Here is a 20,590-nt window from a genome sequence, read left to right on the forward strand (position 1 = left end):
GAGGGCAGGAGCCACACGTGCTTAACTTCATCGGCAGAGTCTTTGTGCATTTAATGGGTCACTGGAGAGCACATTTTGCACCACGAAGCCACAAATGTTTGCTGAGCGGATGGCCGACTGCAGAACATCCTTGTCAAGAGTAACCTCCTCCCCTTGCGAGCTGCCCCCAGCCCAAGCAGATTCTGCCTCATGCAGTGGAGCCTGTGGTGCGAAACTTGCCCTCCTGGCCCTGGTTACCAGCCGCCTTGCCCATCTCCTGCTGCCTCTGTACTTGCAGTGGTGATGGTGACGATCAAATGAGATAATATATGTGAAGGCCCCAGGAAATGGGGAAGTTATTCAATTTGAGTCCAACCAGTACTCAGTGAGGCCTCCTGAGGTCAAGGCACCACACCAGGCCGCTGGGGGCTACAGATGTGAGGCTGTGACTGCTTCTGTGGGAATCGTGGTACACAGGGGAAAAAAACTCATTAAGACTAATTGGAAAGGAGGGCCCTCAGAAAGAAATGATGTCTGCTCAATTCTAACGGGAAGCAGGTTGGTGTCATGCACAGATCCAGACCCTCGTCTGAATCCTGGTGCTGCTACTTACCGTCTAACTCCAGGCATGTTTGGTTAACCTTTGTCTATTTCCTCATTATGCTGCATAAGGTCGTGGAGTTTCGTGAGATGCCTGCAGCTGATAAAAACGCAGCGGTCTCCTCTCTGCTCCTCCAAAAGGATGTGGAGGAACTGAGTGGGGAGGGCGCCCCAAGTAGAGGGGGAGGCCGCCGCGCCCCTCCACCCAGAGCAGTGAGGACTCATTTGAAATTAGCCACATTATTTACACACCACTCACAAAGTGCTAAATGCCTTTAACGTGTTTGTTTTCAGAAGCAAGTTAAACACAGACTCCTGTAATTTTGTTTACGCTATTCATTCATGCAGCCAGCCACATCTTCCTGGGGAGACAGAGGTAAACTTGGGTTGAATTGTCACAATCCAAGTGACAGGAGAGGAAAGCCACGAACGGGGGTGGGGAGAGGAGAGTCGGAAGCTGGTGGGAGGAAGACTGCAATGGGTTCAAGCAAGTTGGGGCTTAGCTTGGAGCCTGGGGACCACTATGGCTCTTTCCCTGATGGCAGGACTCCAGCAACCCACGCCCAGGCTGTAGGAGGATGGAACAGGCCTCTGGGTGTGATAGCTTCTTTACCCACTAAGGAGCAGAGGCCCTCAGCTGAGGATGGGGCTGCGGAGTATGGGGCATCCCTAGGCCCAAACCTAAGGCTTCAGGAGCAGGCAGAGGGGAATGTTTTTTAAACCCAGAAGTTGAGGTCTTGAAGAGTGGGAAGGTGTTGCTATCCTACCAAAGTGTACAGAGAGAGGCACACACCAAGGATGGAGATGGTTTATTAATCATTATAATAAAAAAATATATCTATATCTACACGTGTGTGTATGTGTATATATATATATATAAATGTATATATGCAGAAATAAAGGATCAGAGGATATAAACCCAAGTATTAACACTTCTTATGTCTAGGACCACCAGCATTAAGGCTGAATTTCCCTTTCTTCTTTACATGTCTTTTTACACTGAGTGTGTATCCTGTTTACAAAAGGGTAAAAACAATAAGCTTATCTTCACGTGGAAATCAAAGCACCACCATCTGCATCATCACCGGGACTGTGGCATGGGGCTGGGGCTCTTGCTCCAGGCTGGGGGGATGGGGCTGAAGATGCCTGTCTCTCTCTCTTCCTCTCTCCCTCCATCTCTCTCTCGCTCTCTCTCAAACTAGGAAGAGCCAAGCTGGGACTCCCCCACACCCCCATCCCATGCTCATCCCACCTCTACTGAAAAGTGGCCATCACTGCACAGAGCCCTGTGTTAGATGGGGATGGGGAATAAAGGCCCCCCAAAGCCACCTTCCTGCACAGAGAGGGTAATAAACTAGAGAGGAAGGATGGCAGCCCCTTTTAAAATAGCAACACACTAACACACAAATGAATATATACAGGCTAAGAAGCTGAGTGTAACAAGAGATTGATAAAGAGGGTAAGTAGCAGAATGAGCGGCAGGGGAAAGAGTGTTAATAAAGGAAGAGGGTGTTGGCATTAGCTGCTCCGAGTTGAGGAAGGTGGGTCAGGGCTCCTGGTGCAGGTGGCTTCAGGGACCTTGGTGGAGCAACTCCCAGCTGACAGTACTCCCCCGACTCCCATCAGTTCCTCTGGCTCCTCTAGTTTCCAGGGCAGTGGGGACTGGAGGGGAGCTCTGCAGGCCAGTTAGATGGGGGGAAGCAGGGAGTAAGGAGAAAAGTGAGGCTGTGTCCCACCATTCCCCATCCATATCCCATCAGTGTCCCTGAGATACTTGGAAGTCCCCAGGTCCTCCTCTCATCTGGGTCTCAGCCCACCCTGTCCCCTCCTATTTCTGGTTGTCATCAGCCACTGTGGTCCAGACCATCCCTGACCCCAAATGCCAGTCACCTGGGATTGCCAGGGGCCCAGCTGGCCTCTTCAAGGTGCTGCTGGGGAGGCGGGCGATGCGGCTGCGGCCCCGGGTGACTCCCAGTGACCGGGAGACTGAGGAACTATGGGAGAGAAGGAAGGAAGGTGGGAAGGTCACAGCCATGCCTCTGGACTGCAGGGGGCTGGGGGTGGGGGTAGAGCTAGACACCAGGCCATGAGAGCAGGGGGAGGCTAAACACCAACAGGAACTCTCAAGGCCAGACTTGAAGGCAGGATTGGCAGCAGGGGAAGGGGAGCTGAGTGGGGTTTGGGAGGGAAGTAGTGGTGATGGGGTGGGTAGGCCATTCCTTGGATTACCCAGTGAACACTGAATGTCTCCCTCATGGAGAGGAGGCCTGTGGCCTTTACCAAAGGAGGGAGACATGCTTCATCTCTAGAATAATCCTATAATAGCAAGAACCAAGTGAACCTCAGTCAGACAACCAGATACTGGCCCTGCTCACTAGACCCCACTGCTGCTGGATCAAGGGGTCCAGAGACACACACACAGGGCTGTAGTTGGTCTGGTGAAAGCTCTTTCTCTGCCCCCAAAACTGCCCCAACCTCACCTGACAACACGCTTCTTCTTGCGGGCTGAGGTCCCAGGGAAGGAGGATGCTGGCTTGGGGCCCTTCATTGTGAACAGAGGCATGGGTCCACTGGGGAGGGAGGAAGATGAAGGGAGGCAAATCAGAGGGGAACCAGAAAAGGGTGCCAGCACCTCCTCCCTCCAGCCCCCGCTTGCAGGGCAGGGAGGTTAGACAAGATGACCTCTGAGGTTTCTTCCCACTAAGAGGCGGATTCCCCTCCCTGCCTCACTCGGCCTGGGCTGACAGTTGAGTGACAGGCCTGTTCTGGGAGAACATCCAGATGTCAGTTTCTGGCGCATCCGGGGAACTGGAGTTCAAACAATTTCACCCTTCCACCTGCCTGGCTCTGAGCTTGTTACTGAAAGGTGATTGGGGCTGTGGGAGGGTTGCAGGGGTGCGGTGGGCATCCTGCTGCCCTTGGTCTCCGGAGTCCAGGTCAGTCTGCCACTTGTACTTGGCCTTGGACTGTCCTGAGCTAGTCACTGTTCCCCTACCCTCCTGTTCCCCTACCCTGCCAGGTGGGCAAAAGGCAAAAGTGAGAGCTTAATCTTCTCACTGAAAAATGCTGAATACAGTTTTCTCAGGATTCCCTTCCCAGTTCCAGCTGCTGGGCTGGAGGATAAAACCTGGGAGTGGAAGTGGCAGAAACAGGGATTTCTCAGTGGGGCACAGAACTCAGAGCAGGCCCAAGTGATGTGGAGGAACAGAGAGGGCTGGGCTCCCCTCCACATCTCCTGCTCCCTGCTGACCACCCCCAAGGGGAATCTCTGAGCCACTCATGGGAGTGTCACAGATCAGCACGAAGCTGGTGGCTTTGAAGTCCAGATAAGGCAGGGCCCCCGAGAGAAGCAACACCTCCACAGGTACTGCATGTTCTGCTCTCCTGGGCCTGGATTCTGGTCAGACCAAGGGAAAGAGATGCAGAGTCCCAGCTCCAAGTGTGGGGCTGTCTTCCATTCCCTCTGGCAGCACCACTGTTGCACAAGGACCCCTGACTCCCTTAGGGGAGGTCTGCAGGGAGGCCAGAAGGGAGACCCACCTGGGGATGACGGGCTGGTCCCACCTGCTCAGCACCTGGGGAACACTGTCCCAGCTGACGCATTCGTGGAAACCCAGCTTTGAGGGGGGCTCCTCGGAGAGATCAAAGGTGGCATTGAGGTCCCGCGTGGGCAGGGCCAGAGGAGTGGAGCAGTTCTGCAGAGCAGAAGGGCCCAGGGGTACCCGGCTTTTGATGACTGTGGTTGGGCAGCAGTGAGTGGAATGGCTGGACGAGGAGGCCCTTCCTCCTGGGGGAGTGGTGGGCCCGAACGAAGGCTGAGCCTCAGGCAGGGACCCCCTTCTCAGGAAGGGCAGGAAAGACTGGCGCTGGCGCTTGGTCCCAGGCTTCGGGGCTGGGGAGCTGTCTGGCTCCGAGGGGCTCTGTCTCCCCCTCTTCTTCTCTGCGGGTCGCCGGGATGCCTGGGCTGGGGTATGGTCAGGCCCAGGCAGGACCCCCAGAGCATGTATGAGGCCACTCATTTGTCTCGCCATGGTCCGTGTCACGGGGCCAGAGTATCCTAGAGGCTCTGGGCAGAGAGAAGGAGGGTGCTGAGCTGAGATCAGGGATTGGCCAGAAGGAAGGAGAATTTGTAGAATTTGGGGAGAGAGACATGGAGACAGGCAGGAGCCCCTGATTCCTCAGGTCTTCATGACTCCTGGGACTTCTCTGCCGAAGTCCATGATCCCAGGGGTCTAGTCTCTGACCGAACCATAACCCAGCACCTGAGGCCCCAGCCATCCCTCAGCACCAGCTGGGCCTTGGAAACGGCACCAGGAGGCAGAAGCAGAGCAGGGCTGAGACTCACTTGACTCTGAACACAGCTCCTGAGCCAGAGGTGGCCCTCTGGCCGGGCCAGGCTCCCTCGAGGCCTCTCCTCCAGGCTCAGTGTTTTCCTCTTGCACCAGCTGCTGCAGGGTCTCAAACTCTGTGATCATGTCAGGGGTCAGGAGGTTGGCTGCTTGGAGTAGGGAATACTGGCGCTGGGCCAGGCACAGCACCCTGAGGGCCAACCTGGAACAGAGGGACAGGGATTCCCGCTCTGCCTTAGACCAGCCCAGCCAGGTCCTCTCCGCCGTGCACCGGGCCCCATTGCTCCAGGTGTGGGGAGAAGCCACGCGGGCTGGCCCCCTGGGTCCCTGCAGCCTTGCCTCATCACCCTCCCAGCCGTGGCTCCCATCTTGCCACGACCAAGGGCAAGATGACCACAGGTAACAGAGGGAGGCTTTAGCCACCAAATATGTCCCCTGACAGTACCTGGAAAGCAGGGAAAGGGCATTAAGTGGACTCAGAAGGTCTGAGTTTCCTCTCAGCTCTGCCACCTACTGGTGCTGTGATCTTGAGTAAGTCTGTCTCCCGGAGGGGCAATGGAAGGTAGCAGCGAAGAGCCAGGCTCAAGGCAAACTAACAGCCCAAATCCCAGCTCCAACATCTCCTAGCTGTGTGAACTTAAATCACTACTTACCCTCAGTGCCCACAGCCCTAAAATGAGGACGACAGACACCACATAGGGTCATTGGGACAATGAGATGGATTATTTTACATATAAAGTGTTTAAAGGGTACTTAGCACATACTAAGCACTATAATGTTAGCGAATTCTTGTTTTCTACAATAATAATAATACTATCTACCTCGTTAGGATAGGAGGAGATTAAATAAGATAGGCCGTGTTGATCTCAGATCTGAGGAGACCCTCAAAAATGCAATCAGTCTGAGCTTTCCACTTACTGATTGGGATCCTGAAAGAGTCTGTGTGTATTAACGCACACTTCACATGCACTGAGGGGCTATTTAAGGGAAATTACGAGGGTAATGCGATTATTGATGTTGTAAATTTAGATTCTAATAAAGAAAATTTCCTTTCTGTGAGGCACACCTATGGTAAAAGGATAAACACAATTACCTTGGTGGGGATTATTCATGGCCAATCGTTTATCCCCGGGCAGCACTAGCAACCTGGACATCTCTGAGCCCCCTCCTCTGCTTTCAGTGTGTGCTCAGGGAACACAAACTCATTTTATAAAGCAGCCTCAAGGCCTTTTTGAAAGAAGGCAGGATAGAAATTAAAAAGAGCACAGCAGAAATTCATTCTATATCTGCGTGCACCACACATTATATGAAGATTAGACCACTGAGAAAAGTGGGCATCTGAGGAGAAATGAACTGGCCTGGATGTCAGATGACCGGGGTCTGGCCCCGCCTCTCCCACCCTGTGGCCCCAGCAAATGGGGAGCTGATCTATATCATGGGTTTTCAATTTAGGTTTCAAGAAACTCATCAGAGGACATTTTAGATGGAGCAGCTCTGCTTTATCTGTTCTACATATTAGACCTCAGTATAAGATTTCACTTGAAGAAAGGGCTTTGCTGCTAAAAAAAAAAATAATTCTGAAAAACCACTGAACTGGAAAATCTAAGATCTACTCAGTGCCCTGGTGGTCTAAGACTCTAAATTCAAAAGCCAAAGTGAAATTATTTTTGATTATCTGGTTGTCCGGGTGTTTCCAAGTATGGAGATGATCTAGAATGTCCTGCAGCCCCTGATACTTGGGGTCTTCCAGCACATTTTATTTGTATCTATTATTAGCTCTAAGAAGTAGGCAGAAAAAGGACCATGATGCCCAAATCACAGCCAAGGTTGAAGCAACTTGTCAGAGACCACAAAGCCAGAGGCAAAGCAGAAATGAGAACCCTGGTGTCCTCTCTCCTCAAAATGGGGGACTCCAGGCAGAGAGACCCTGAGTTATCAGTGGGAGCCCATGGTTGTTCCCTGGGGGCCAAGGGGACATCCCGCCAGTGCATCCTTGACACTCCGGGGCCCTGGGGAGTCAGCAGCAGGAGACAGATAATAAGCCGCTGATTATTCAGGCTGCAGCATTTTTTGCTGAGTCGGGAACAGACACTCCCCGACGAGAAATAAAATTAAACAGGCCCTTCTGTCCGGAAGCTTTAAATACTCTGCCTAGCATAAAGCATGCTGGGGAGGGAGGGGTGCAAGTTTGGCAGCAGCAAAGCTAAGTGGCAAGGGATTTATGTTCTGAGGGCCAAGGAAAAAAATACGAGCAACACCTCTCTGTTAAGCACCGAAAGAATAGTCCAAAAGCCATTTCTCTTTTTGGCTTTGGGTGATAGTTTGTATTTACTTCTGAGAAGAAATAGCCACAGCCAATCTGTTAATAAAGACACATGGCGAACACCTGACTCAGGAAGGCTGTCCCTTCTGAAGCTGCCCAGCTTCTCTTGGCTGCTCCCCTCTTGCTAAGTGCGGGCAGCTTGGCCCTCAGACTGGAAAGCAAAGCACCAGCCCAGGAACCCTGCCCTAACCCGGCGCTGGCCGACTGCCCGGGTGGAATTTGGTATTTTGCGTCCCTCCTGTTGAGCTGCCAGCTACAAGGAGTAATAAATAGAGATGGTAAGTAAACAGAGTAGGTGACAATACCAAATTATTGAAAGCAGGTAAGGGACACTATTGATGAAAAAAGACTTGCCTCTTTAACTAGAGCAGAAACAGAGCTTTTGTGATGTACTTAGCACCAACTCCTGCTCCAAGAGGCCTGGAACCCATTACCTCCCACCTTGGACCCCAGAGGAGAGAAAAAAGACACCTACTGCTTAGAACAGTCCCTGCCCAGGTTCTGTGGTAAGAGGTGGTCGACAACTGGCTTGGGCTGCAGGGTTGGGTCACGGGACCCTGGTGATGGCTGTCTGAGGTTCTGCTCCAGCACTTGGGTTGGAACCTAGAAAGGGAGGGAGTCATAGGAAGAGGGATGAGGACGGCCTCCCTCTACGTACGCAGCTCCTAAAACCTGTCCCTCCTCCAAGAGTGGAAATGACAGCTTCTAGAATGACCAGGTCCTGGTAGAGGATCTCTCTCTCCCCATCACTGTCCTCCCTCCCTGCTCCCCTTCTGGTAACACACATGCTCTCTACTTCCAGACACATGGATCTGACAGAATAGTTCTTCCTGCACAAGATCTGAAAGGCTCCTAAGGACTGAGATGTAAGACATCTGGGTGGAGAACCCAGGACTGAAGGGACCTGTGAGTTGGGGCGAGGGTGGGGACGACACATCTCTTCCAAGAATTTCTTCCAATATTCCATGAGCTCCAAGTCCTACCTCCGCAGCTGGGCCTTCATCCTTGTCCTCTAGGGGCTGCTCCCTGTCTGAAGAGTTCCTTTCCACGACCTTCTCCACTTGGGCCTCTGTCCCCAGGCTTTCCTCTTGAAGGACCACTGACCCTGGGCGGAGCTCTGGGGTGCAGGGCTGGCTGGGAAGGCAGGATGGTGAGGGGCAGCTGGGAAGGCTAAGAGGGGAAGGAGAGATTTGAGAGGCAGGAAGCAGGGTCAGGTGGGCAAAGCAGGGAAGGGGCAGGGTCTCTGTGGTTCCCGGTGGTACAGAGTCCATAAGTGGGGGGTGCTTGGGTAACACATGGGCAGTAGCTGAGGGTGGGAGAAGGAGTCAGGGATTTTCTGGTTTAGGAAACATTGAAACCCATCCCTTAACTGCACCTTGTTTTGAATAGGAGCTTATAGGAGTTGGGGTGTGATTTACTCCTCTGACACAGAGCATTCTAGGTGGTAATCAGGGTGCTGGGCACTGAGTGGGAAGCCCTAACCCCAGGTGCCAGGACAGAAGCAAGGAATCCTAGCCCTCCAGAAGCTGGAGAAAGGATGAGCAAGGCAGAACTCACAGCTGATGTGCAGGGCTGGATTTGGGGGACTGTGGGAGGTCCTGCTGTGGGACCTGGGCTCTTGCCTCATATACTCGGAGTTTCTCCCTCAGGGTGGCCACCTGGAAAGAAGCAGCCCAGCCCCCCCCCCCCCAGAGCCCCAGGTGAGCACAGGAGGTGAAGAGCAGGCAGAGGGCCCTGGCCACACTCCAGTGCTCCCGTCTCTCGCTCTCCTGCCCCCGAGCCTGGGCGCCCTGCCTCCCAGCCAAGATCCCCAGGCGGGCTCCTCACCTCAGCCTGGAGCTGCTGGCATATGGTGGCGTACTGGCTGATGTGACAGTCCAGGCTGATCACGTTGCTCTTCAGCTGAGATGGGGACACAGGGGAGGGGAGAAATCTGTTTGCTCATTCAAAGCAGCTGTTGGCAACAAATGGCCAGCGCTGCACTAGGCACCTCACTCACATTCCCGCAACTCACCCTCACGACTGGGGAAACAGGGAGGCTGTGGCTCGCCTAACATAGCAAGAGGCAGAGCTTGCCTTTGAACCCAAGACCCCTGGCTCCCGGACCAACACACTCTGACCAGGCCAGGGGCTTTGCAGCAGTGGCTCCAGGAGTGCCGGAGCTCCCTAGAGGAGGCAGGGAACCTGGAGCAACTCTGCTTTTATCTGTGTTATATGTTGGTGTTTATGTTGTTTTGCCAAAAATATGGGCCTGCTGCTAAAATCAAGTCTGACAAAGATCATGGGTCAACACTCGGCGACTCTCTTATGTTACATCCCTCTTGAGACGATTCTGCCTCAATCACCCCAGTGCTATGATATTTTAAGGGCGAGGACTGTGTCACATTTGTCACAAAGAATTTCCCTGAAGACAGAGGCTGGAGAACTCTTCCCGTGGCCTCGTGGGAATGCTCACTCCAGGTACCAGAGGAAGCCAGGAGGTCCTGTCCCCTCTTCCTGCCAGCTGGGGTCTCCTCCCGCACCCCAACTCCAGGCCACCCCAGCTGGCACGCACCGAGAGTTTGATTTCCTTGGCCCGGTCAGCATACTTCAGGGTGTTGTAAGTGTCCTCGTAGACCAGGCTAGAGGGGCTGATGGCAGCGATCATCACTGTGCGGCAGTTGCCCCCGATGGAGTCCTTGAGTAGGCGGGTCAGCTTGCTGTCCCGGTAGGGCACGTGAGACTTGCGGCCCTGGGGACAGCAGGTGGGTGTGGGGTGAGGTGGCTGGACTAGACAGACCCAGGTTGGGACTCAGCAGCTTTTGGTCCAGGGCTGGAGGGAGGGAGCCTTGGCTCGGGCACTTGGGCGCTGTCCTGGGGAGGACTCTGGCTCTGCGCAGCTTTACCTTTGCGTCGGCCAGGGCATTGAGGACGTTGATGAGGGCCAGCAGCGAGCGGTTGATGTTGGCTCCCTCCCGCAGCCGCTCCCCCTTGGCATGGGTGCTGGACGCCCGCTCCGAGCCAGCTAGGTCAATCAGGCTCATCTTGGCCACCTGAAGGGCCTGGGTCAGGCCTGGAACCCGGTCCTGCTGCTTTACGAAGATCTGGGGGCAGACAGCAGGGATGAAGAGGCACTGGGCCTCAGGAGCCCCAGCCTCAGGCTCTGGCCCGTGACCCTCTCACCTGGAAGATGGCATGGGAGCGGGAGGAAGTGGCGTTGGCGTCAGTGGGGTGCTGTGTGCGGTTCCGGTTTCCCCTGGTCAGCATCCCCAGCAGCTGCTCAGCTGAGGTCGGCTACAGAGGAGATGCACAGGAAGGGGGCTCTGGTCGCCCCAGCCGGGACTTTTCCCCCAGCAGTGGGCTGCTCTTCAGGACCAGTTACCCACCTGCTATCACCACCACCTCCACTGCAGGATCTATGACACCCCCAAACTGCCTGGTGAGGGGATCCCAGAGGACCAGAAGGGCTGCTCATCCCACCTGAGCCCAATCTCTTACCTGGTGGAAGGAAAGTCCTTGCACCACCACCCCCTTATCAGGGTCCTCACGGATGGCAAGGGGCCCCTTGGGCTCCAGGAGGTCATGGATCTGCTCATTATACACCTGAGGAGAAAGGGACCGGGGAGAGATGGGAGGGAGAGGCCTGTCAGGAAGCCTCTCCCCTAGAGCCCAGGGAGGGCTGAGTCCCTGGGCCAGGGAAGCATGACGAACCACACACCGTTGTGAGGGCACTTTGTGTAATGTCACCTTGCCAGCAGGATGGGCAGGGTCAGTTGGCATGTGGTCTCTCTCCAAGCTGTGTCCGTCCTCTGGGTCCCCATCTGCCCACTCCCTAACACCCTCTCCCCAACATACCCTCTCCACTCATTCCCTCTTCAGGTGGCTGTGAGAATGAGGGTTGGGGCTGCCCCATCCTGGGGTGCAAACAGCCCTACCTCCTGGTAACTGATGAGCACCTCGAATCTCTTCTCCTCCTGACGGGCCTCGAGCCTTCTGTATAGTTCCATGGTGGTCAGATACATGATGCCGGGGTCCCCCTCTCTTCCCAGCATGGTGTGTGTCTTCCCGGCCCCAGTGGCCCCATAGGCAAACACTGCAGAGGAGAGAGTAGGGAGCAGGGTGGTGGCAGGGCCAGATCCACCTTCTCCAGGGGCTCCCTGGTGCATTTCCACCTGCTTACCCCTTCCCTCCTCCGCAAGCCCCTCTCCTTTCCTTCCGCTCGTATGGTTCCACTGCTCCCACCCACCCGCATCCTTGTTCGCACCACACCTATTGAGTTCTCCATGTCCCTGTCCCGATCCCTCTATAGGTTTGTGGACTTGAGGGCAAAGGGGTCTCCACCATGGGTGGGAGCTTATCCCTTCCTCAGGGAGGCCTTCTCCAGCCTGGGTAGCTTCCTCTCTAGAAAGCCCACAATTCTTTCCCTCATATCACTTAGCTCGGTTTATAACCACATACCTGTGGGTGTGATTGTGTGATTAGTGTCTTCTCCCCCTCTAGACTGTAAGTATCGAGAGGACAGGAACCATATCTGTCTGATCTGCTGTTGTATCCCAGGGCCCAGCAGAGTGGCCCACACACAGGAGAAGAATGAATGGAGTGGGACCCACAGAGAATGCAAGGGCCAGAGACCCCCTCAACCAGTGCCCAGTTGAGGGGGAGGAGGGCTCACCTGAGCAGTTGTAGCCTTGGAGGAAGCTGTCCAGGATGCCGTGGGTGGTGTGCTGGAACACGTCCTGTTGGGTGGCCGCCTCACCAAAGACCCGGTCAAAGACAAACGTCAAGTCTTTACCCTTCTTCTTGGGGCCATCATGGGTGCCACCCCATTTCAGGCCAAGGATGCCCCCATCGGGCTCCTCAGGGTCAAACACTAGCACCCGCTCATCCACCACCTGAACCACAGGCCGCCGCTGACTCTCCAACTCCCGCGGGGTGGGGGGCCGTACCCGCACCACGACCTGCACCATGCTGTCCTCCACCGCCATGACCATGGCAATACCTGGGCAGAGACATGACAGAGATTAGGACCAGTCCAACCCCAGGCCTGAGCAGGTGCCCCCTCAGCCTACACTCAGGGGTCTTCTTCCACCTCCTCCCCACAGCTGCTCTCCACTTTATACAAGAGAATAAAAGTATTGATGCCAGCACCAGTAGTTAATAAATAACTTTCTCACTTAAAATACCACTTTTGCCATATCCAAATGACTATATTTTTCTTCCAAGGCGTATTGCTGGACTTTCTATTATGTTCCACTAATCTGTCTACTCCTGTGCCAACACCACACTCTTTCCACTCCATTCTTTTACAGAAGACCTACCTCTCTCCCACCTAGCTTTCTTTTTCACAATTTGCTTGGCTATTTTCAGTCATTTATTCAGCCTATTTGACTTTAAGAAAATTTTATCAATTCCATTCCCCTTCCCAGAACACCCCCCCTCCCAAAAAAATGCTACTGGGATTACAACTGGAATTATAGTAAATTTACATATTTATTTTATATTAAACTTTTTTGTACAAGAAGATGGCTATTGCCTTTGTTCAGATATTTATTTCCCTCAATAATATTTTCTGTCTCTTCAGATAGGTTCTGTAATTGTCCTTTTAACACAATTACCAAGTACTTTATGGACTTAGTGACTCTTATGAATGGAACACCTTCCCCCATTCTCCATTTCCAGGTGGTAAATGCTAGTGTGGAAAAACATGACTGATTTTTATATATCTGCCTTATACCTGTCACCCTCAAACTGTCTTATTAATCTCAATTATTTTTTTAATCCTTTTTTTTAAAGTTTTTTTTGGGGGGAAGGTGATTAGGTTAATTATTTATTTAATGGAGGTACTGGAGATTGAACCCTGGACCTCGTGCATGCTAAGCATGCACTCTACTACTTGAGCTATATCCTCCCCCAAAACTGGTTTTTATTAGAGCTTACTGAGTTTTCTGAGTATACAATTATGGATCAGAAAATCATTTTTTATCTTTTCTTCTCCATACTTACACCAAATAGTTCATTTGTTGTCGACTGCATTCCCTAGAACTTCCAAAACAGTGAATGGTAATGATGCTAATGAACAGCCGTGTCTTATTCTTGATCTTTAAGGAAATGGCTTTAGCGCTTCACTATTTAGATATTAGTTTTGGACAAATTGTCATTGTCATATTAGTAATTTCATCTGTTCTTATTTTACTCAGAGTTGTTATCAGGGATGTCTAGAATTTTATTTAATGTCCTTTGAGGATCTTCTGATACGTTTATATGTTTTTTTTCCTCCTTTATTTTGTTGATGTGGTAAATTATTCAATATTATACCTGCTATCAAACTAACTGTGCATTCTTGAAAAAAATCCCACCCTGGGCATACTGAAGTCCAATTTTTAAATGGTCGAATGTGTCAACCTTTTCTTTTATGGTTTTATGTCCTATTTAAGAAGACATTCCTTTCCTAAAGTAATAAACACTTTCTTCATATTTCTAATGCTTTTCCTGTCTTACATTTAGATGTTTATCCAGATGCAATTGTGTGTGTGAATGGTATGAGAATATTTCTAAATATCTTTTCTTTCCAAATGGTAAGCAGTTATCTCAAGATTGTTTATTAAATAGTGCATTTCTTCTCCACTAATTTAAATGCCACTTATAACTAAATTCTTATATAAACATGAACTTGTTTCTGGACTCTCCATTCTGTTCTCTCCATCCTTTTCCAGTAACTCACTGTTGTAATAACTGTGGTTGTATAATATATCACCTCATTGTTCTTTTTCTTGGCTATTCTTGGCCATCCTGTCTTGCATATGAGTTTAGAATCAGCTTATGAGGTTCTATGAAAAATCCTGCTAAGATTTTAATTGGGATTATTTTGAATTTATAGATTAATATGAGAATGGCATCTTTACAGTATCAAGTCTTCCCATCTAAGAATATTGTATCTCTTTTCATTATTCACAACTTTATAATCTTCACTAAAATTTTATAGTCTTCCTCACATGAGTTTTGTTTATTTCTCGATGGGTTTATTACCATTTATTGCATAGTCTTTGTTATATTGTAAATAGGCTGTTTTTAAAATTACATTTTTCTAATTCATTTTGCCAGAACATAGGAAAGTTACTGATTTCTATATGCAGATCTTGTATCTGGCCACATTGTTGAACTTCCTTATTAGTTCTAATAGATTGTCATTGATTCTTTTAGGTTTTCCAATTAAATGATGATATAGTTTGCAAATAATGCTAGTTACTTTCTATTTTTAGCTCTCCTATATTTAGTTCCCCACCCTCCACTAACCACTAGGAATGGGTGCCAAATTTTATCAAATGCTTTTTTGGCACTTGCTGAGATGATCACACAGTGTTTCTCCTTTAGTCTGTTAATATAGAGGGTGACATGGATAGATTTCCTAATGTTGCCCTGGTAGTAATTCTAAAAGCTTATTTACCTATTCCCTCTTTTGTTCCCCTCAGATCTCTCTATGCATTTTCCATTTCTCCTTCAAGCCAGCCTACCAAGGGTAAAGATGGAATTTCTGGAATGCAGGAGTCACAGATGTCCTGGAAAAGTTCAGCCCAAGTCTAGGGATATATTAACAAGGGCAAGAAACAAGGGTTGTTCCTGGGAATTATAAATATAAATAGATGAATGCTTTCCTAGGAAAGACTAGGTCCTGTTGAAGGGTCATAATTACCAAGGTCATTCAGCAAAGAAATGTGGGATTTCTATCTAATACCCCAGCAAACAACTCATATTTTCCTTGGGGAATGAGGCAGAATTGAGTTAATTTCAAACTCCTGCCCCTCACTTCCAAACTTCTTAATTTCTTCCCCCAACAAAATTAAGATATCAACCAATAATTATCTTTTTAAGTGTGTATAATTAATTCTATTCCTGCCCCAGTAATCAGACTACCACAATAATAAACACAATAGGTAAGTGCCCACTCTGTTAGGGACTGTTTTAAGCACCTTACATGTTTCATCTCCTTTCAACTCCATTGCAATCCCACAAGATATATACTATTATTGTCCTCATTTTTCAATGAGAAAATTGAGACAGAGAGGGTTAAGCAACTTGCCCAAGATCCCAGTGGTAGTAAGTGATCAATCCTGGTTCCAACCCAAGCGGTCTGACCATGGAGCCTGCTATACTGCCTTATAATGACATTACATATTATGCTCTCATGATCGCATTGTTGTAATAGTCCCTCGTGTTTGTATAATTATAATCCCTTTATGTAACTAACATTATACATTCTGCAAACACTTTCAGATAAATTGCCTGGACCTAATTTTCAACACTCAGAATTCCTGTCTCCCATTCCCACATTCCCACCCCCAGGGAACCCCACCCTTGTAACCAGAGAAGTGAAGGCAGAGGTGCCTGGCCCCACCATCTGAGTCTATATTGCCTGCCTTAATGGCAGTCCTAGCTCCCCGTGGGGAGGGTCTGAGCTGAGGAGAAGCCACAGAGCAGTCTAACATTCTAAGCAGGAAATTAAAAGGGCACTGGCAGCAGTGTGCACATAACCTTTACAGTTCTCTCCTCTCTGCCTCCTGAGGGCCAGTAAGGCAGACTGTTTGCCTAATGAGATGTTTTCCCTCTTCCCGAGACAGTGCTGGGGGCATGGGATGGGAGGTGGGGAGGGTTACGGTGACACTTGGCGTGGCCGCAGCTAGGACACCTGGGTCCTGGTCTCTGCTTTGCCTCTGACTGGTGGGGAGGTCTTTCCACCAGCCACACCACCTCGATGTCATATCAGCTTCTCCACTTTGAGAGCTAGAGAGAACAGCTACTGATCTGCTCCTGCCCCAGGGGGATGGGAGATTAATGAGAGAACGTTTGTCAAGTTTGCTTTGATCCTCGGTTGGAAAGAGCATTTCAGCCCAAAGTACAAGGGAGATGATTCTTTAATAAGATCTTCAGGGTTCTGAGCCAGCCAGTCACGTCCTGTTTCTAACCCGGGGCATCTCATTAAAACCCAGAGGCTAGTTTGCTCCTGAGCTGGGGATGGGAAGCCAAGATTCAGTTGTTTTCAGGGTAGACTCCTCTGCCCACCCTCATAAGGACAGAGAGAGTAAGCCCAAGCTCCTCAGAAGCCCCTGGAGAAGAATTTCTGAGGACTTGAGGGGATCTGCCTGCAGACATTGGGAAGTGGGAAGGCAGGGAAGGTGCTTAGCCCTTGGATATGGTACTTTTCTGGGGTTGCTGTAGTCCCCTTCATCGCTCCTTCACAGCTCACACATCATGTTTCTTGTCTTTAAGTTAAAAAAGAGCAGGACCCTCTTCTGATACAGTCTGTGCAACCCAGATCCCTAGCACCAAATCCAGCATGCAGTAGATGCTGTATAATATTTATCCTATGAATGAATAAAGGCCAGAGAAAAGCAGTCTGAATCCAAAAGCCTAAAAACAATTAAGATGATAGCAAACATTTATTGAGTACTTACTATGTATCAGGCACCAGGCTAGGTGCTTTACAAGTGTTTCATTTAACTTTCACAACAATCTCATTCTGTAGTTATTGATAAAATTGTTACATTGTATCAATAACTTGTTACTACTCTACAAAGGAAACTGAGGCACAGGAAGCAAATTGCCATGTGGATGGTAAGTAGCAAGGCCAGAACTTGGCTTTGTTCTGTCACCAGAGGTACTACTCTTCATCCTAGGCTGCTCTGCTCTGTCCCTGGGCTTTTGCAACTCCTATGTCCTCTTACCTCAGTACTCACAGAAAAAATGTCCAAAGACCACTGGTATTCTCTGTGGGTGGTTGTGCGGAGGAAGGAGCTGTGTTCTTTTGTTTTTTGAATAGATAATCATAGGCTCTAACTAATGATAGTTTTGTTTACTCCTTTCTAACCATTTTATTTTTCTTTTTTTATAGCTCTGGCTAGGATCTCTGATACAATATTGAAAGCAGAAATAGTGAGCAACTTGTCTCTTTCCTGATTTTATAGAGAATGCTCCCATTATTTCACTCTTTGTTGGTTTAACGAAATTTAAATCTATTTCTAGTTTACTATTTTTTAAAAATCATAAATGGTTATTAAATTGTATTGAATTCTATTTCTGTGCCTAATGGATTATGTTTTCTCCTTTAATCAGAGAATTTAATTCCATACTAATTGCTTTTTAATTATAAATATAATATCCTATTTGCGTTATTTAAACATCTTTCCAAAAAAATATCCAGAGGGGAGGGTAGAGTGCATGCTTAGCTTGCACAGCATGCAGGAGGTCCTGGGTTCAATCCCCAGTACCTCTCCTAAAAATTAATAAATAAACCTAATTGCCTTCCCCCCCGAAAAAAACCACACAAAAATTAATTAATTTTAAAAATATCCAAAAGTGGGTTTGTTTCTTTTTCTTTTGTATTTTAAACTTAATTGCTTGTGCAAGGAAAGCCACTGTGGAAAATAGTATGGAGATTCCTCAAAAGACTAGGAATAGACTTACCGTAGGACCCAGGAATCCTGCTCCTGGGCATATATCCAGAAAGAACCCTACTTCAAAATGACACCTGCACCCCAATGTTCATAGCAGCACTATTTACAATAGCCAAGACATGGAAACAGCCTAAATGTTCATCAACAGATGACTGGATAAAGAAGATGTGGTATATTTATACAATGGAATACTACTCAGCCACAAAAACCAACAATATAACGCCATTTGCAGCAACATGGATGTTCCTGGAGAATGTCATTCTAAGTGAAGTAAGCCAGAAAGAGAAAGAAAAATACCATATGAGATTGCTTATATGAGGAATCTAAAAAAAAAAAAAAAAAAAAACCAAAAAACAAACAAAACATAAATACAAAACAGAAACAGACTCATAGACATAGAAAACAAACTTGTGGTTGCCAAGGGGGCGGGGGGTGGGAAGGGACAGACTGGGATTTTAAAATGGAGAATACGTAAACAAGATTATACTGTATAGCACAGGGAAAAATATACAAGATCTTGTGGTAGCTCATAGCAAAAAAAAAAAAAAAGTGACAATGAATATATACATGTTGATGTATGACTGAAAAATTGTGCTCTACACTAGAATTTGACCCATTGTAAAATAACTATTACTCAATTAAAAAAAAGTTAAAAAAATAAACTTAATTGCTTGTGAAAATGGAATATGGTTTGTACAATACTCTGATAATTGTTTAGATTTGCCATGTGGCCAGATAAAGACCTCTAAAAACATAGTACTTGTACACTTTTAAAAAAATGTAAATGGAGCTGGGCTGGATAATATAAAAATCAACAAACTGAAATGCCTTAAAATATCTCTCTGAGGGTGGTGGAATTCAATCATGAAATATGCAGAGAAGGACTGGGTACTTTGCCAGTTGTTTAAAGTATGGGACGTGGTGATGTGAGAGGAAATAGAAGAGTGATGAGAGGAGAAAGCAATGTAACATCAAGGAGAAGCTCATACAGAAAACTTGGGGATGCTCTCTTCTGAGCTAGGCTTAACTTCTCTGAGTTTCCCAATCTGTAAAATGTAAATATTAGTATCTTTCCCGTTGGGTTATTGCGAAGATTAAATGAGTTAACTCAAAACTGGTAAGTGCTCAATAAATGTTAGCTATCATTATCAGAATTGGTATAATATACGGCATTTTCCCATGATTTCCCATTTTCCCAGGAGAACCAATGTCTGCAGTAAAACCTCCTATTTCCTGTGACACAGACCAGGCTTATCTTTTCCATGTCACTTCAGTACCTCAAAGGGTCAAAGCTAAGTGTAGAGGCATCCTAGGCGCAAAAGCACAAGGCCTGGTTTTTATGTTATGCAGATGTTCTTTGGTTTTCCTCTATCCAATCAAATATTTACTGGGTACGGGCGTAACTAAGTTACGGTCCCTGGCACAGCTCTGCAATCGGTTCTGCATAAATGTACAGAGGGGGTCTTAGCTACACCATACAGATGTGCAGGGAGTCCCAGGACTCAAGTTCTAGTGCGCAGGAGGACACTATGCATGAGCAGTCAGACGTTTCCCAGAGCGGATGTACAGAGGGCTGGGCCGTGGTGCAGAAGTGCGGACCCAGTCTAGTTCCTGTACAGATGAGCAGAGGGTGCGGATCTCCCGTGCAGGTGTGGATGAAAGCGCCATGCTCCCCGCACCGCCCCCCGCCCTGTTCAGAGAGAGGCACCCAGGACCTGATGGGTCTCCACGCTGCACCTTGGTGTCCCGCACAAAAAAGGCCGGGCTCCAGCTTCCGCCGCCAGCTGCAGACTCCGCGCGTCCAGACCCTAGTGCAGGAGCTCGCGGGGTCGGCTCCGCCGTGGGCCAGCGCTTACCCTTTGTCGGTTCCCCGCCGCTGGTCGCCGCTCCCTGCCGGGTCCCGCCTCAGCAGACCGGAAACCCACACCACCGGAGAGCGCCCCGCACACGCACTCCACCCGCGCCAACCTCCGGCCCGCGCCGCGTGTTCAAATTAGTCGGGTCGGCTTATGCGAGCTTCCCATTGGTCACCGCCCAGATCGCTGATTGGCTGTTTCCTAAGTAACGAAATACAGCTCGGGTGGCGGGTGCTGTCAACAGTGCGTTTGCGCACTTCCTCTTCCCGCTTCCTGAAGGTTTGAGGCAATGTCTCCGAGGCTGGACGGATCAGACTGACCAGCAGAAACCAATAATGGGGTTAGGATACGGAGGTTGGAGGTAGGCTCCATCTCTGTCGTCCCTGGGACTGCGTTCCTCAGCAAATGCAGCAACCAGGCATCAAACATGTTTCAAACCTGCCTTTTCTGTAGGCTAAGTCGGCATCCACTTATCCAAGAAGAGATATTTAGCCACTGTCCAGGGTTCTTCTCTTCCGCGACTATCCCAAGAAGGAATTTCAACAGCAGCCTTGAAGTGGAAAAGCCGGCGGAGGCAGAGAATGGCAATTCCATTCGCTTGGCTTTGACAGTGTCAAGAGTATCATGGACAGATTGTCGAGTATGGGGCGGGGTGGGGGGGGGAGTGCTTAGGGTACCGCTGGGCAGCACTGTCTCTATCCACAGCCGCCCGCTGCTTGGATTCCGGTCAGCCACCCTCACGTTGATCCCCAATACCGGAGATTGTGGGGGTCGAAGAGAGAGCCTTGCTCTGGAATCAGGAGGGCTGATTCCAATCACTAGTGGCTGGATCACTAATTAGTGCTGAGACTGCAGAAGTCACTCCTGCTCTCTGGCTGTCAGTTTCCCCATCTATAAAATGAGGCAAATATCCTACCCTTCCTACTCACCTAGGAGAACATAGGTGTGAAAGCCTTCCCAACCCCCAACTCATATTTCTATGAGTCTGATTAGAATGAAACAGCGATGGCTGCCATGAGCCAGCTGCTCACCACTTTTGTTAGTCTGGTCTCTCCC

The 20,590-nt window shown here is 49.3% G+C and overlaps 1 protein-coding gene across 1 annotated transcript; it reads right to left on the reverse strand.

Moving 5' to 3' along the window:
* Positions 1–864: 864 nt before the first annotated feature.
* On the reverse strand, positions 865–19,665 carry KIF18B (kinesin family member 18B). The gene is made up of 16 exons (XM_031468603.2): positions 19,535–19,665; positions 11,903–12,229; positions 11,166–11,323; positions 10,729–10,833; positions 10,414–10,524; positions 10,137–10,334; positions 9,806–9,982; positions 9,079–9,153; positions 8,809–8,909; positions 8,235–8,421; positions 7,727–7,854; positions 4,925–5,130; positions 4,120–4,645; positions 3,060–3,149; positions 2,470–2,573; positions 865–2,254 (listed from the first exon to the last, which is right to left on the reverse strand). The coding sequence occupies exons 2-16, from the start codon at positions 12,219–12,221 to the stop codon at positions 2,220–2,222; spliced, it is 2,520 nt and encodes an 839-aa protein (XP_031324463.2). The 5' UTR covers positions 12,222–12,229; positions 19,535–19,665; the 3' UTR covers positions 865–2,219.
* Positions 19,666–20,590: the final 925 nt, after the last annotated feature.

Source organism: Camelus dromedarius, chromosome 16 (assembly GCF_036321535.1).
Source record: "Camelus dromedarius isolate mCamDro1 chromosome 16, mCamDro1.pat, whole genome shotgun sequence".
Taxonomy (NCBI): Eukaryota; Metazoa; Chordata; class Mammalia; order Artiodactyla; family Camelidae; genus Camelus; species Camelus dromedarius.